Below are 17,605 nucleotides of genomic sequence, written 5' to 3' on the forward strand. Positions count from 1 at the left end.
AGATCTTCATGTCAAGGAAGAAACCATAAGAGACTCAAAGTGAGGCAGCGAGAGAGAAGTGAGATGCAGGGCAGTGACAGAGGCATCGCTTTGATTAACAGGATGTTTCAAGTAAGTGAGACAGGAGGCTGCACTGACACAGCAAGGACACAAAAACAACCAGACCTGTCGTTGATCCTGCTGAGTGCTGCTTCTTTGTGTTAGAATATGCACACCTGACCTCGTTCATTATGTGAAAAAGCAGGTGCTCTTTTTCTAAAACAGAACATAACACTGTTACTCAGCTGAAGTCAGCCACAAACTAATCCCACTGAAGAACTTCAGTTACGCTTAAATGAAGTATGGCCTGTTAAAAACTCCATTCAGAGTCGATGGATAGCACGGTCAGCAGAACCTTGTTCAATGCAGTCGTGGAAATACCACTCAAGAACTTAACTTCCTTCAGTTTGAACTCATTAACAACATTCAAGTAGTTTAGTTTGACACAGCCGATGGTGTCGTTGTGAAACCAACCGCTCCACAGGCTAAAGTGTTAGCAAGCACTGGATAAATGCTTAGGCTAAGGTAACATAGCTAATGTCATCTTATAGTAACACTAACAGAGACCATCCTAACATAATGTTAACATTTTCTGATACTTGAACATTGCACCTGCTAAATCCTGGCTGAGCGGTCCAATCAATTCAGATTAATTCTGCGTCTTTATTTATTTACACACACAAACACACAATAGAATTGTATTATAGTTCTATATTATAATAACTACATACTATTAATCATTAATAATGTACTAGTTTGGCATCATTTATAAATCATTATTCCTCCATTTCTAAACATGGGCTTAAATTGTTCAGTCTTGCTTAATAAAGCTGCTTTCAGCTGCTCCCATAAACAAATAAAATTACTTAATACCAGACTAATCCTTGATCATCATCATCATCATAATAATAATAATGTGAGCAGTTATTAATTTGTTACAGGGGTTCACTGTTTTGTAGTGTCTCACAGTTAAATACTGCTGTACTACTGTGGATCTAACCTGACACCATTCGCTTTTCCTTTGTAGTGCATCCCCACTGCTCAGGTGCTGTGAAGCGTGAGATCAACTGGGCGTATCTGAATCACTCAGGTATTCAAGAAATGCTGAAGAAACCAGTTCAAATGTAATTTATTTATACTGGCTCTGCAGGAAGACCATCTGAGGCACAGACATGCACAGAGGATGTGTGAGCATGTGCAAAGGCTATCAGACACATCGTCAAGTGAAGATCTCGTACAGGCTATCGATTCATCTCCTATGCACTCAGTCATGCACCAATACCACAGTGACTGTCTATATCGGGGTCAGCAACCTCAACACCCAAAGAGCCATTTGGAGCCGGTTTCCACGCAAAAGAAAACACCGAGCCGCAAATACTTGTTGACATCTAAAATGAAGATAACACTGTTATTGTTTTTTACCTTTATGCTTTGTGTGAACAACTAAGGTGTGTTGCTTCTGAAATCCATGAAGTGCTACAGAGAAAATTACATTTTATTCATGTAATTAACACATTTTGAACTCTTAAAGAAATATAAAAGGAAAGCTGAACTAAAATGATCCATGTAGCAAACACAAACTGTTGTGAGCCGCCCCCCTTATATCGCCTTTGGGCTTTTGGAGCCTTGACCTGACTTTTAAAAAATAACTGGGAAAAAAAGCACTATGCTGCTGAAAAATGAAAAATATATATTTGCAAAATTCAGCTTAAATATGTATTTTACCTGGTTAATGTGTGTGGCGGGGCGTGGTCTGCAGCGCCGCTGCAGGGGAGGCGGAAGCACCTGAGCAGCACCCACAATCACGCCTCGCCGCCTTAAAGTCTGTGCTTTCTGTGTTGTTGTGTTGGTGTGTGTCGGGCTGTGAGCTGCAAAGCTACAGCCGGCTGTGTGCGTACAGCAACCGTGTGTGAAAAGCGGTCAATAAAGACATGCTGAAAAGCGTGTTCATGCAAACATCGTCAGGTCTGCTGTGATATGTTTACAACGGGACTTCTGCTCCTGAACCTCTGCGCACAGCGTCTGCAACTCGGGGCTGTACGAAGTGACTTTCATCTTTACAGGACTGTAAGCTGTCCTCTGTGAGGCATGAGCGGTGTTTGTTTTAACATAGTTCATGGTGGAGCTGCTGACATAATGTGGACCCGAAGATCCATAATTGGCCTACCTGAGGTTGAAAGTCTCGATAAATGCACGCCGTTTCAGCTTCCACGAGTGTGACGCTTATTTTGAGCGATGAAAAAAATAATAAGATATAATTTTATTTTTATATTTCAATATCACAATAATCTTCCAATTTAGAACTACAAGTTTAAAAAAAAACTAATATAAATAAAATACACTTCAGCTAAACACTTCTAATTTATTTTCCCAAACCACGCGGAGCCGCAAAATAAAGACTAAAGAGCCGCAGGTTGCCGACCCCTGGTCTGTATGCTCTTACGTCTGATTTAGCAAGCTAAATAAGGACATTCAGTGCCCACAGGCGTTACTGTAGAACACAGACAAAGGAAGCTGTTGCAAGCAAAGAGAGCTGAAGCTGACAGACTGGTATTTTATTACTCTGTAGTAGGGCTGTTCGATATAACCATATATATCGGATGACGATATAAAAACGTCCATCGTTTCATTTTACGCTATCGTTTGTTTGGTGGTGTCGCAAAATAAAAGGTTTACGGCAATATTTGTTCATGGTTCTGATGGTCGCTGCAGTGGCTATATTCATTTCTTAAAGTTCTCTCTTTCTCTTATATTTAATAAAACCACACTACGGACGGACAAGCACCTGTTTTTATGCGTTGTCGTTAGCAACAACGACGGTAACAGCATCGCGTGTCCGCTTGTTTATGTTCCACATAAACCTTTCACAATAAAGCTCAAGATCCTGTTGAGTCCTTTCAAAATAAACTGAATCACGTGAAAGATTCAGATTATTTACGGATGAGAATTAAAAAAGAGAAGCCAGGTGCTAAAAAATAACCCTTAGACTCAAACGTTAGAACAGGCTTTTCCCCGCAGCACGCCGTGTAATAAATACTCACAAAGAAAACGGCGGCCGTTACAACTTATGTCTAAAGATGTATCGTTTCATGCATTGGTTAAAACACTCGACTCCAGCTACACGACGCCCAGCTGGAAACACTTCACGCAAGTCGAGCTGCCCGAGATTCACAGACTTTACAGAAAATGTTACATTTTTGTGATTTATATCGTTATCAGGACGATAGATGTCTTATATCAGGATATGAGATTCTGGTCATATCGCACAGCCCTACTCTGTAGCAAAGTAGTGAGAAAGAAGATGAAAACTGACTTAGCCGTGCTATCTAACATAAAACTGTAGTGCACTCACGTGAAAAATAAAAAAAAGAATAACTTGCCTTGACGGCTGCAGTGACCGCAGCGGTGGCTGCAATGCTCAGGCCCTGCTTGCCAAAGTTCACCATGGTCTCATAGCTTCTCTCTTTGGCCTGCACAATGTACTCATCTATTTCCTAAAGGAAGACAACAATTACATTTTAGAACACAGTTGAACTGGGCACAAAGCAGTGTGACCTGCATTACACGTGGATGTACGGATGAATGTACCCTTTCTCTGGAGGACAGCAAAGGATGCAGACACTTCCTGTAAATAAGACTTGCTCCTCTGGTGTAAGGGGACAGCAGCCAGACCACAAAAGCTATCTTTAGCTCGTAGTAGAGAGGAAACCTGGATATGGAGACACACACACGGTAAGTTTAACCCATGGTACATAATGATGCTTTCCACTGCAGACAAACAGGTTAAGAGATATGCACCCACTCCCACTCCTGTTGTCAAGTTTTTGTTGCACACAGCTCTGAAGGTTTATTATCGTTTTTTTGGACTGCACCGACATGTTCCAGCACTTTCTGTGACTGTCTGATAAAACATCAGCTGTAGGGCTGCAGGTATCGATTATTTTATTAATGGACTAATCCTCCTTGAATCGCTACCTTATCGTGGTGGAGGGGTTTGTGTGTCCCAGGGATCCCAGGGGCTATGTTGCCTGGGGGCTTTTGCCCCCTGGTAGGGTCTCCCATGGCAAACTGGCCCTGGGTGAGGGACCAGACAAAGAGCGATTCATAAGGACACCGAGGGAACAGTTTACCCTGCCCGGGATAGGGTTACCGGGGCCCCGCCCTGGAGCCAGGCCAGGGGAGGGTGCCCGAGGGCGAGCGTCTGGTGGCCGGGCCTTAGTCCATGGGGCCCGGCCGGGCACAGCCCGAAGAGGAGACATGGGCCCATCCTCCCGCAGGCCCACCACCCGCAGGAGGCGCCATAGGGGTCGGGTGCATTGTGTGCCGGCCGGCGGCCAGGAGCGGAGGCCCTGGCGGACTGACCCCCGGCTGCCAAGACTGGCAATAGGGACATGGAATGTCACCTCTCTGGTGGGGAAGGAGCCTGAGTTAGTGCGTGAGGTTGAGAGGTACCGGCTAGATATAGTCGGGCTCACCTCTACGCATGGCTTGGGCTCTGGAACCAGTCTCCTGGAGAGGGGCTGGACTCTGTCTCAGTCTGGAGTTGCCCCTGGTGAGAGGCGGCGGGCTGGGGTGGGTATTCTAATATCCCCTCGGCTTGCTGCCGGTACGTTGGGGTTTTTCCCGGTGGACGAGAGGGTTTGTTCCCTGCGCCTTAGGGTCGGGGAACAGGTCCTGACTGTCATCTGCGCTTATGCGCCGAGTGGCAGTTCAGAGTACCCAGCCTTCTTAGAGTCCCTGGGGGGGGGTGCTGGAGGGTGCTCCACCTGGAGACTCTGTTGTCCTGCTGGGAGACTTCAATGCTCACGTGGGTAACGACAGCGAGACCTGGAGGGGCGTGATTGGGAGGAACGGCCTCCCTGATCTGAACCCGAGCGGTGCTTTGTTATTGGACTTCTGTGCTAATCACAGTTTGGCCATAACAAACACCCTGTTCGAACATAAGAGTGTCCATAAGTGCACGTGGCACCAGGACGCTCTAGGCCGTAGGTCGATGATCGATTTTGTAATCGTATCAGCAGACCTGCGACCATATGTTCTGGACACTCGGGTAAAGAGAGGGGCTGAGCTGTCAACTGATCACCACCTGGTGGTGAGTTGGATCAGGTGGCGGGGGAGGACGCTGGACAGACCTGGTGCATCTAAACGCGTAGTGAGGGTGTGCTGGGAACGTCTAGCAGAGGCCCCAGTCTGCGAGATCTTCAACGCACACCTCCGGCAGAGCTTCAACAGCATTCCGAGGGAGACTGGGGACATTGAGTCCGAATGGACCATGTTCAGCGCCTCCATTGCCGAAGCTGCTGCATTGAGCTGCGGCCGCAAGGTGGTTGGTGCCTGCCGTGGTGGTAATCCCCGAACCAAATGGTGGACACCAGAGGTGAAGGGAGCCATCAGGCTGAAGAAGGAGTCCTATCGGGCTTGGTTAGCCTGTGGGACTCCGGAGGCAGCCGACAGGTATCGACAGGCCAAGCGGAATGCGGCTCGGGCAGTGGCTGAAGCAAAAACTCGGGTGTGGGAGGAGTTCGGAGAGGCCATGGAAAAAGACTTTCGGACTGCCTCGAAGAGATTCTGGCAAACCGTCAGACGTCTCAGGAGGGGAAAGCGGTGCTCTACCTGCACTGTGTATAGTGCTGGCGGAGTGCTGCTGACGTCGACTGAGAAAATTGTCAGGCGGTGGAAGGAATACTTCGAGGACCTCCTTAATCCCACTGACACGTCTTCCGAGGAGGAAGCAGAGTCTGGGGATGAGGGGAATGACCCGCCAATTTCCGGGGGCGAGGTCACTGAGGCAGTTAAACAACTCCTTGGTGGCAGAGCCCCTGGTGTTGATGAGGTCCGCCCCGAGTTCCTGAAGGCTCTGGACGTTGTAGGGCTGTCCTGGTTGACACGCCTCTGCAATGTTGCGTGGAGATCAGGGGCAGTACCTGTGGACTGGCAGACCGGGGTGGTGGTCCCCATCTTTGAGAAGGGGGACCGGAGGGTGTGTTCCAACTACAGGGGGATCACACTCCTCAGCCTCCCTGGGAAAGTCTATGCCAGGGTGCTGGAAAGGAGAGTTCGTCCGTTAGTCGAACCTCGGATACAGGAGGAACAATGCGGTTTTCGTCCTGGTCGCAGAACACTGGACCAGCTCTTTATCCTCTCCAGGATACTTGAGGGTGCATGGGAGTTTGCCCAACCAGTCTACATGTGTTTTGTGGACTTGGAGAAGGCATTCGACCGTGTCCCTCGGGGTGTCCTGTGGGAGGTGTTGCGGGAATATGGGGTGTCTGGCCCATTGCTACGGGCCATTCGATCCCTATACAACCGTTGCAAGAGCTTGGTTCGCATTGCCGGCAATAAGTCGGACTCGTTCCCGGTGGGTGATGGGCTCCGCCAGGGCTGCCCTTTGTCTCCGGTTCTGTTCATAATTTTTATGGACAGAATTTCTAGGCGCAGCCAAGAGGCGGAGGGCTTTCGCTTTGGTGGCCTCAGAATCTCATCTCTGATTTTTGCAGATGATGTGGTTCTGTTGGCTTCATCGGGTGAGGGCCTCCAGCTCGCACTGGAACGGTTCGCAGCCGAGTGTGAAGCAGCGGGAATGAGGATCAGCACCTCCAAATCTGAGGCCATGGTTCTCAGCCGGAAAAGGGTGGAGTGCCCACTCCGGGTCGGGGATGAGTTCCTGCCCCAAGTGGAGGAGTTCAAGTATCTCGGGGTCTTGTTCGCGAGTGATGGGAGAAGGGAGCCGGAGATCGACAGACGGATTGGGGCTGCAGCTGCAGTAATGCGGACGCTGCACCGGTCCGTCGTGGTGAAGAGGGAGCTGAGTGTAAAAGCGAAGCTCTCAATTTACCGGTCGATCTACGTCCCTACCCTCACCTATGGCCACGAGCTGTGGGTAGTGACCGAAAGAACGAGATCGCGGATACAAGCGGCAGAAATGAGCTTCCTCCGAAGGGTGGCTGGCCTCTCCCTTAGAGATAGGGTGAGAAGTTCGGCCATCCGGGAGGGGCTCAGAGTAGAGCAGCTGCTGCTCCACATCGAAAGGAGCCAGCTGAGGTGGTTCGGGCATCTGACAAGGATGCCCCCTGGGCGCCTCCTGGGTGAGGTGTTCCAGGCATGTCCCACCGGGAGGAGGCCCCGGGGCAGACCCAGGACACGCTGGAGAGATTATATCTCTCGGCTGGCCTGGGAACGCCTTGGTATTCCCCCGGATAAGCTGGAGGAGGTGGCTGGGGAGAGGGAGGTCTGGGCCTCTTTGCTTAGGCTGCTGCCCCCGCGACCCGGTCCCGGATAAAGCGGATGAAGATGGATGGATGGATGGAATGGACTAATCTATCGAATATTCTATCGATTAATCGAGTAGCCGGGTAAGAAATTATTTTCTCTTATTAATGAGTAATAATAAATATTCAAAAACTTCTCATTGGTTTTAGAAATGTCAGCGTTTTAAAGTTTAACTGCATATAACATCTGTCAAAAAAAAAAAACCCATCAAACTCCATCAATTCCTCAAAATCGTTACATTGTTCCTTCTAGCTAAATGTTGTCACATGAGAGATTCATAAAATCACTGAAACTTGACCTGAAGTTCCTGCAAATGTGACTCTGTTCCTACACAGTGCACATCCACATTACCACAAGTTTATTCTAATTACACTAGGAAAGAGTACATTTCTATCATTATTATTCAGGGTAGCGAGGAAAACTTCTTCTTCCACTCACACAGTCAGTGTAGATGTATCTGTACGACATGTGAGTTCACGAGGTTTACATAATGTTTGATTAACTGCGTTTGTGTTTAACATTCATGGCAAACTCACCATGCCAGTGTTAGGTCAGTGATCGTCTCCACGACAGTGTAGAGGGCAAATACAATCCAGTACATCATCCATCGCACCTACAGGCAGAGAGACATGAATCATCGTTTAAAAGGAAGGCTGAGCATTAAACCATGCATCACCTCTTAACATTACTAATATTAACACTAACATTAAAAATCTTTGTTATACAAGGAGGACCGAGAGGGAGCATGTCCACCGAGAGCAGCAGCGTCTGATCCAGCATGCTGATCATGAAGAAATGATGACATCATCCGTTTGTTTTAATTCAACTGTAATCTAAGCACCTCTGTCTGTTAGGATTCTTTAGATTTACTAAAATAAAAATAAAATCTGATTAACATCTGATTGTGTGGGGCGTGCTTTTTTATGTCACGTTACGTTTCACTGTTAGAAACTATGAAACACATCACACACTTCCAGAAGGAAACTAATACGACTGAAGGCAAGAAGGATAAGAGCACCTACAGACTCATATCACAGTTTATAATACAGCCTCGCAGCAGCCCAAAGCAATGGGTGTGACTTCAGCACTAACCCCGCCCCCTGACTTTGATGGGCTGAAATTCATTCATGAACAGCCACAAGGCCAGGACTGCCAAAATGAATGACATAAATACATCATTAAAAACCGGAATAAATAATTAAATGTGTAAATAATTAAGCAATTATATAATTAATTAAACGTGTCATTAATAAAATAGGAAATAAATAATTAAATGTTTTAAATGGAATGATCGTGCCTTTAATTAATTATTGATAGATCTATTTATTCAATCAATTCCAATTTTAATTAATTAATGACACATTTAATTAATTACTTAATTTGTGTATTTAATTAATTCATTTTGTCACTCCTGGCCCTCCATAGCCGTGAGGATTCATACTGCATCCCTCGTTTCCTGCGCACAGGAAGTTAAAACCAAAAGCAGCTCATATTTTGTATATTCTGGTCTGTCGGGATTAGGATTCCACTTTATTGTCATTGCACATGAATAAATACAGAGTAACAAAACACACTTCTGATTAGATGCAGACTGCAAGAGCAGCAAGTGCAATAAGAGCAGAGCATATAAAGATGAGTCGAGTGGAGATGAATATATACAGATGATCTGTACAGCACACAGATGTTCTATCTGTGCAGACGGGCAGATATACAGGTGTACTATGAACAAATATAAAGATATGCTACATATATACAGATGTACCGGTGTGTGGTAAACAGATGTCCTATGAATATATCTACAGTAGTGGAAGCGTAGCTCTGAACAGTTAGTTAGTTATAATAAGCGGCTCTGGAGTGCCACCATTTTGCATCATCGACCCAGAGTGCATTGCTTTGTGTAATAAACACAGGAACATTTTCTGTATTTGTGACAGCGTCCTTCAGTAAAAGACGTTTATAGCATAGTGATGCCCACAACTTGACATACTTGGGGTTTCTTTTGAATTACATTACATGCCCTGAGGCATAATGGGTGCTTCTAAAAAGCTGCATTTTGAAAATGGGTAGAATTGATCATTTTTGATGATCAACAACCTCAGCTTTGACTGAGCAGAGCATTCAAAAGTTATTCTGCTAAGAACCCTGCTCCACACTGGTGTAACAAGTGAACATGGTCACGAACCCCAGCGGACAGCTTTGAGCTAATAAACTCGTTTTTAAATGATGTTGTTCTTTCTCTAAGCCTCTGCCTCCTTCGCAGGCTGGCAGCAGTGAAACAAAGGTTGAGGACGTCTGTGAAGGTTCTCAGTCATCCAGGTCATCGTAGCCAAAGAAGCTTCTTCTAAGTTCTAAGTTCTAAGGTCATTTGCCCTTAGAACTGAAGAAGCTTCTCGGATGAGAGGTGAAACGTCTTCAAGCAACTTAAAGAAGTCCAGACGCTTTTCTTTGCAAGCTCCTTAGACAAAGGTTCCCCCCCCGGCGGTCTGGCTTCCTTCGTCCCTCTTTGACGGCTTTCCAGTCCCGTCTGACTCGATTTCCATGTTAAACCAAGCAGTAGGTGTGTGTGAGTAAATAAGTGATGCTTAATTGTGTCCCATTTGCCCACAGAGGGGGGTTTTCAGCTACCACTCCGTCATGCTGAACAGCTGTTCACCATGAAAAACATCCAAGATTAAAAAATGCAGATTATGGAAAGTCAGCCAAGACTTCTCATCGTTTTTAATGACATTACTTCACTCATCTCTGTGAGAGTGTGTTTGAAAGAGAAACAACAGGGAAACACATTCACCCATCTCTCACACACTCACACTAAATGTAAAGAGTGAGCTGACACTGAGAGGTTTAATTTATACGTTCAGTCTCCCTCTGCTTCAGACATTTCAGCTCCCAGCTTCCTTCTGCTTTCCATTTCTGATAGAATATTTGCTCCTTTCCTCCTTCATTCATTTTATCAGTACAAAGGGCATTAAGATGTAACCTATACACCAGCCTTTTAGCTTCCTGGGGCTACAGTAGACATTTACTGACCCTGTCTTTGAATAACTGCCTTCCAGGGGGGGAAGAAGAAACATTACATTAGACTTGCACAGCCACTACTGCTAAGGTTAAACTTGGATCAAAATTCTGGTGGCCCGACACCTCAGCCTCCTAGTAGATGCTCCACACTGCCAGCCCCACTGTGTGATAACACCCACACTTACAGCTAAGAGGTAAAATGCTAAAAGGTGGGCAACAGTTACGACCACCCGAGCTTCAGTTGTGCCTCTGAAACAAACTCAAAGAATTTTGAGCAAACTTGCATCCAAGCAGCTGATTAACCATCCATCAATTCATCCTGACTAAATGAAAGAAACACTAAAGTTTTATCGATTAGTCATCAAATTGTCATCTATTATACCAAACTTCTAAGGTGCACACAGAGCATCACAACACTTTTCTCAAGCACTGACCCACATCTTATGTTCCTCAGCTGCAGAGACTAACAAGCTTTTATTTAAAGTGTGTTTGCATCGCTCATAATGTTTGGTCTTAATTTATATAGTTCTTGGGCTTTGCAGACAAACAATGATTCCTTATACGGAGGCTTTATGGCGGTTTTGAGTTCAATCCTCCGAAAAGGCTCCAGCATGTTGGCAATGACATTCAGTCCAAAGAATGCTGACTGGTTGAAAAGCCTGTAAGTGAAGCACAGACAGCGACTGCAGCTTTTGTTTTTACATCGGTGCTAAAAAGTTCTTTATCTCTCATGACCTGTGCTGGAGCTTCTCCCAGAGGTTTTTCTCCCCACCTCACCAAGCAGTGCTGACAGGGCACCACTCAATCAATATGCTGATATCTAGGGATTAAAAAAAATCTGATGTATGTAGTTAGTTATGAGATTTGTGGATTACTTGTTTACACTCGGTCGGTGTATCTGGGTCTGCCTTAGAGTGGTTCTCCTCGTATCTCTGTGAACGATACTCTTCTGTGGCAGTTTCTAAGTACAGGTCATCTTCTACGTCCCTGTCCTTTGGTGTGCCACAAGGCTCTGTGCTGGGGCCATTATTGTTTTTAATTTATTTACTTCCTCTCCAGCATATTTTGAGCCCTTTTGAGGATATTTGTTACCACTGCTACGCAGACGACATCCAACTATATATATCTTTTAAACCTGAAGATGCTTCTAAACTGCGGATTTTAAATGTGTGTTTGGAAACCATCAAAGGTTGGATGGCTGACAATTTCCTCCAACTAAATGAAAATAAAACTGAAGTCCTGTTATGTGCTCCAGACAGATATGTACCCAGCATAATGAATGCTCTTGGTCCCCTTTCAACGTTTGTGAAACCATCTATCAGGAACCTAGGGATAACCTTCGATCCTGCTCTTACATTGGATACTCACGTCAAATCTCTGGTTCGGTCTTGCTTTTATCATTTAAGAAATATTTCTAAATTGAGCCCCATAATAGCTCATACTGAACTGGAGATTGTTATTCATGCTTTTATTTCATCACGACTGGACTATTGCAATTCACTGTTTACATGTCTAAACAAGAGTTCCCTGGAGCGTCTGCAGACTGTCCAAAATGCTGCAGCAAGGCTTCTGACGAAAACATCGAAATACTCACATATAACACCGCTGCTTATACAGTTACACTGGCTCCCTGTCGAATTCAGAGTCCACTTTAAGATTCTGGTTCTCACATTTAAGGCTCTTCAAGAACAAGCACCATCATACATCATTGAACTCTTACAGCCTTATGCCCCTAGTAGGTCTCTGAGGTCTTGTGGTCAGGGCCTACTTGTTATTAAGTATACGAGACTGAAAACTAGGGGTGATCGAGCTTTTGCTACTGTGGCCGCCAGACTGTGGAATTCTCTTCCTCAGAACTTAAGATCTGCTGATTCACTGATTACTTTTAAAAAACAGCTAAAAACACATCTTTTTAAAATTGCATTTTGTTAACTTTTGACTGTACTTCGTCTTTTTAATCTGTGTCTATACCTTGTAAAGCACTTTGTGATCTCTTATCTAGAAATGTGCTATATAAATAAAATTTTACTTACTTTTACTTTACACTCTGCCAGACTATACTTGGATCAGCTGATTTCTTTTGGTGGTATTCCAAACACATGCTGCCAATGAGTAAGTTGCTTAAAACCATGCAACATGATTTAAGGCCATCTGTCACATCTCTGCTTTACTATGTTCATTGATCAGCCATCAAAAGTGCAGATACGCAGAACTGGCAAATAGCTGATACTGGCCGATATACTGGCCCCACTGAAGCACCATAAAGCAACATCTCATGTGCTCAGGTCTGTAGTCATCCTTCATTTCATCCCAGACCTTCTTAAAATGATTTAAGTGGTCTTGAGCAACAGCTCTCCAAGCTTTCTGGAGGTCTTTGAAAGCTGTTATTTGGTTATTGGCTGTTTTTCATACTCATTTACAGTTCAGTCCTTGTACCGGAGGACTGTTTGGGTTTTTGTAGCCACTTAACACCAACCTTTCTGAAAGTACAGCGTCTACAGCCATCTGTAAACCAGAGTCCAATCCACCGTGTTAGAGATTTTGTCAAAATTAATGGAAATTTAAATCAGGAAACACCATCTGGAAAGCATTTGATGCACAACAGCTTAAGTTTTCCAAAACACACTGCAAAAGATATGTTGTATGTACTCACATGGTGGAGCAGACAGGCCTGCTCAATCATGGCAGGGATACACACGGCTGGTCTCAGACACCTGTTTATCTACAACTGAGTGTGGTCGACTGTACATGGATGGACAACCCCGACTACAACGTTGCTGGAATCTGAGTGACATCACTATCGTCAGTCAGTGAGCGCAATGGTACGTGCACGTTTTCATAAGCAGTGAACAAAGAAGAAGGCTGGGACTTGAATCTGTTTCAAGTTTGTCATGAACTGGAGTAACCTCTGCAGGGTGAGCTGCAGCTACAAACAAGCAGCAGCGAGACGCAGAATAGCTGCTGCGCTGCACACAAAGTATTTCTCCTGGTCAGCTTAAGTACATCTTGCTTCATGAAACAAGGTGTACCATAACAGTACTGATCTTCATTTCCAACCATTCCTTTATGAACCTCTGCAAAAGCAAAGTAAAAGCAGAGGTCTAACAAGAAGAGCAGATAAGGATAAAGTAAGTGGGTGAAAGACGCAGCAGTCTGAGACAGGGTGTGTTAAAGCTGTATGTGGATGTGTTACTAACTCAGCAGACTGGAATGTCACTCTCACTGGTATTAGTTACATCACCCGACTCCTTAGCCAAAACACCTCTAGGGCATATCGTCTATATGCATCCAGCCGTGCTTCAAATGTGTAATCAGTCCCAAGACCTGTTTAACATTCTGCAAAAGACTTAAAGAAAGCAAGTTGGTATCTACCAGAGGGGCTAGTCCCTAAGACAAGGACAAGAATGTCTGAATCGAGATGAAAGATCAAATCATTCGAATCATCAAACGCATTTTTAAAACTGACAGAGAAGAAAATATTTCAAAGGATGGAGGACTGTAATCACAGATGAAAGTGAGCTTTGGTAGGCCTGACTCTAAAGTCCTCTAATGGCACAGGGGAGAAATAACTCACTTCAAAAGAACTATTAATCTACCAATAGATTTAATAGTTAAGCAAGTCGGCTTGCTTAAGTTCAAACTGAGGTTCAGGCTACGTCCACACGTACACGGGTACTTTTGAAAACTGAGATTTACCGCTTTCTTTTCTTTTTTTTAAATCCCGTCCACACGTCAATGCAAAAACGAAGGAAAACGCTGCTAGGAACATGCCAAAGCAACAGGTGGCGATATATTCCTAACCGTGTAGAAATGTTGGCCAATCAGAAGTCTAGAAGCCTGGGTGGGAAAGAGTAAACAAAGATGGCGCAGAGAAGCAGAACTGAGCCCTTTGTGTGGAGGGACTGAAACTGTGTTGTATATGTAAGCATGTAAACACTGCAGAGAGTCAAGTTAAAGGTCCACCATTGTAGAAATCCATTTCTACATTCCTGAGGACTGCTTCCATCACCTCGCTGAATCTGCGTCGATGCAGTCATGAAGCAGTTCTGAAGTCAGACAGAGGCACACTGAATGATCGATTCATACCTAATAAAGTGGTCAGTAAATAGGAGAATGTATACGGGAGAACATCATGAGCGCTGGCTGCTTTCACACCGCTAACCAGCACAAAGATGCTGTTGTATAACGAGTGGAAGTTGTCAAGTCAAAATAAACAGCATCAGCAGCCTGAATGTAGAAAAATGTGACACAAGCTCCTTTTTCCATCAGTACCTCCTCAGATCAACTCCCCACGGATTGACTGGTCGCCCAATCCAGTACTACCTAACGAGGTTGTTGTCATAGCAACACGTCCAAGCATCCTGCAATGTAATTAATATGCGACACGAACACTACAACAAAGTTGGACGTTGACACAATACCTGGTGTTTGGTCCGTGGCGTTTCGTCACACTCAAAGATCATGGCGTTGTTTTTGTTGGGGGTTTTTGCCATTTCATTCAATGCCATCCATCCATCCATCCATTCGCGTCCGCTTATCCTGTTCAGGGTCGCGGGGGGCGCTGGAGCCTATCCCAGCTGTCATAGGGCGAGAGGCGGGGTACACCCTGGACAGGTCGCCAGTCTGTCGCAGGGCCAACACACAGAGACAGACAACCATTCACACTCACATTCACTCGCACATTCACACCTATGGGCAATTTGGATTATCCAATTAACCTATCCCCACTAAGTGCATGTCTTTGGACAGTGGGAGGAAGCCTAGCTATGACCTAATGGAAAACTGTGGCACACCATACCGAGTCGATTCCAGTAGGTACTGATGGAAAAGGGGCTGTGCAGTCAATGTCACTAACAGTGGATACACAGCCTGCTCTGCATTAGTCCAACATAGTCTATTACTGTACTGCACTTAGTGTCCAGTAGCATCTCTGAGTTAATATCACCATTCAGGTTATTTTGAAAAAGGTACATAATGATGAAAATAAGATATATATTTTAAACTTACAACATCATATGTTCAGTTTCACTGACATATGCAGACAGCACATGAAGCACATGAAGAACGACGGCTGTGTCAGCAGGACCATGCTGGATGCATTCACATACAAAATGACGTCACTTGATGATATTATTAATTTGCATGCCTGCTGGTATAATTACTCATTAAGTGAAAAAGCTATAATCATGCTCCAGATCATTTTGGCCCACATTACCTCCTAATTTGTCGAAGTTGTTGAAATGAAATGTTTTCTAATGTTTAAAAACAACATTAACAAATGTTAATAACTTAGACCCCCCCCCACAGTGTGTCTGTGTGTGAGATGAAGTCATGCAGGAGAAGAGAAGTAAATAAAAAGTAATATTTCTGAACTTACATATTCCTTAACATTTTTGGTCTTGACAGCTTTGTAAGAGTAGTACGCAGGATACAGAGTCCCAAACAGCAGCCTGCATGGAGACAGAACACATGACTCATCATTTTAATCTCAAATTTAATCAACACAAATACAGTTTCTCTAGTAAAGTTTAACTAACAGGAAAGTTCTCTGCACTGTAACATCGCTGGTATGTGGAAACACAGCTTTGCCTTTAAACCCACACCCTATTTCAACACGCTGATCAGCAGGCATACATAGTGAAGACGGGCCCATACATGGTGTATATGATACAGTAGATACTGAGTGGTGAACCAGTGCTGCAGGTTTATACATTCAGTTTCACATGTATACAAGAAATTATTTTTATGTTGGTTTGTTTGTACCAATGCATACACTGCTGAAAGCCTGCAGTGCCACCATGCAAGCTAAGGCAAACGTCCAAAACTGCATTTTTATTGTTAAAAACCACCCACTTTCCTCTGTAATATAATGCAACAGTAGTTGAGGGTAATGTGGACTTTGGTTTCTATGCAGTTTTCAACACTACCCCAAAATACTGCACTGTTCACTCAGGACTGTGTGCTAAGATTCAAGCAGAGAACATCATATGAAGAATGTGAAGCTGGGTTTCTGAACCTGGGGTGCTTTTGACTGTACAGGCCTCGTTTTTTTTAATTATATACTGATTTTCACCTGAACGAAAGAGAAACTGCACAATGAGCAATAAAGGATCAAGCGTTTCAGATGACGTTAGGAGAGCTCTCGTTACACACAGCAAAACAATGAACATCTACACACCCACACTAGGTAAACACCATATACTGTTCATGGTAGAAGCCTGTGAAGGAGTGACTCACAATGCAAGATAAGCGACTCGATAAATTTAAAGTGGGACACTCCTTTCCTCCAATCCCTCTTTCTTAAGCTCCTCCTCTTGCACTGAGGTTACTCTGTCTACAGCACAGTGTGCAGATCTCTCCAGTATGCACAAGCTAGATATACCCTGACTGTGCACCACATAAGAACACACAGCTTCTTGGGTGGCATTCAGTTTGTCAGCTGCCATCAACATTACTCAGCTGCACAGATTACAGGAAACACTGACAGACAGGAGAAGCACAGCATGGCTACAGCACAAAATAAGTGCTTTAGTATCATCGCAGTTTTTGTACGTCACATTTAATGTAAAAAGTGTGGAAATTGTCACCAGTCTTTTCTTAAAGCTGTCTGACTCGTCGATAGAACAGAACAAAACCAGTAAAGAACTTTTACTCTTTTAGCTAGTTAGCTAGTAGCCATCAGCAATGTTGTGGGTTACCTTGTTTTACCCTGCTTACCTTGTCTAGTTTTACTGGACTGTTTGGTTGTTCTTGGGGGGTTTTCACAAAAATGAATAAATAACTAACTTATGTAGTGGCTGAGAGGTCGAGCATGGACCAGGATGCAACAGCCTCAGTCTCACCACTTTTGATCACAAAGCAAGGTTTAGGTACATAGCTGGAACATAGCTGTCTGATTGCAATCACTCTCACACAGATTGGCAAAGGTTTGCAAATAATTTCTGTCTAATTGCAATCAGAAAACTACTGCAATCTGGCTGGGTCCCTGTACCTGCGAGCGCCTCTCTGGAAGAGGAGACTAAACTAGTCGCGCTCTTTTTATTCTTTTATAAAAGTGAATTTGCTGACATTATGTTGACATTTTGTAGCAACTGCATGGCTCTTTGTGGGGGCATTTCTGTTGTAAGTCTGAAGGTTCTGGCTAGACTCTGAATGGAAGCAACTACATTTGTGTAGTTGTATTTTCTATACATGTAGATGGAAACAGAATTGTGATTTTGTTCATTTTAATGGTTAATCGCTGTATTATAACAAACAGAATCGATGTAATTGCCAAACTAGC

The 17,605-nt window shown here is 44.4% G+C and overlaps 1 protein-coding gene across 1 annotated transcript in view; it reads right to left on the minus strand.

Annotated features, from left to right (window-relative positions):
* reep3b (receptor accessory protein 3b) overlaps nucleotides 1-17,605 on the minus strand; it is a 40,568-nt gene that overhangs the window by 11,303 nt on the left and 11,660 nt on the right. The window contains exons 2-5 of the mRNA XM_040038575.1: nucleotides 15,701-15,773; nucleotides 7,845-7,921; nucleotides 3,628-3,748; nucleotides 3,420-3,533 (exon numbers count right to left, since the gene is read on the minus strand). Of these exons, the coding sequence (XP_039894509.1) occupies nucleotides 3,420-3,533; nucleotides 3,628-3,748; nucleotides 7,845-7,921; nucleotides 15,701-15,773 (385 nt within the window). The remainder of the gene's footprint in view (nucleotides 1-3,419; nucleotides 3,534-3,627; nucleotides 3,749-7,844; nucleotides 7,922-15,700; nucleotides 15,774-17,605) is intronic.

Source organism: Simochromis diagramma, unplaced genomic scaffold (genome assembly GCF_900408965.1).
Source record: "Simochromis diagramma unplaced genomic scaffold, fSimDia1.1 OVJJ01000617.1, whole genome shotgun sequence".
Lineage (NCBI taxonomy): Eukaryota > Metazoa > Chordata > Actinopteri > Cichliformes > Cichlidae > Simochromis > Simochromis diagramma.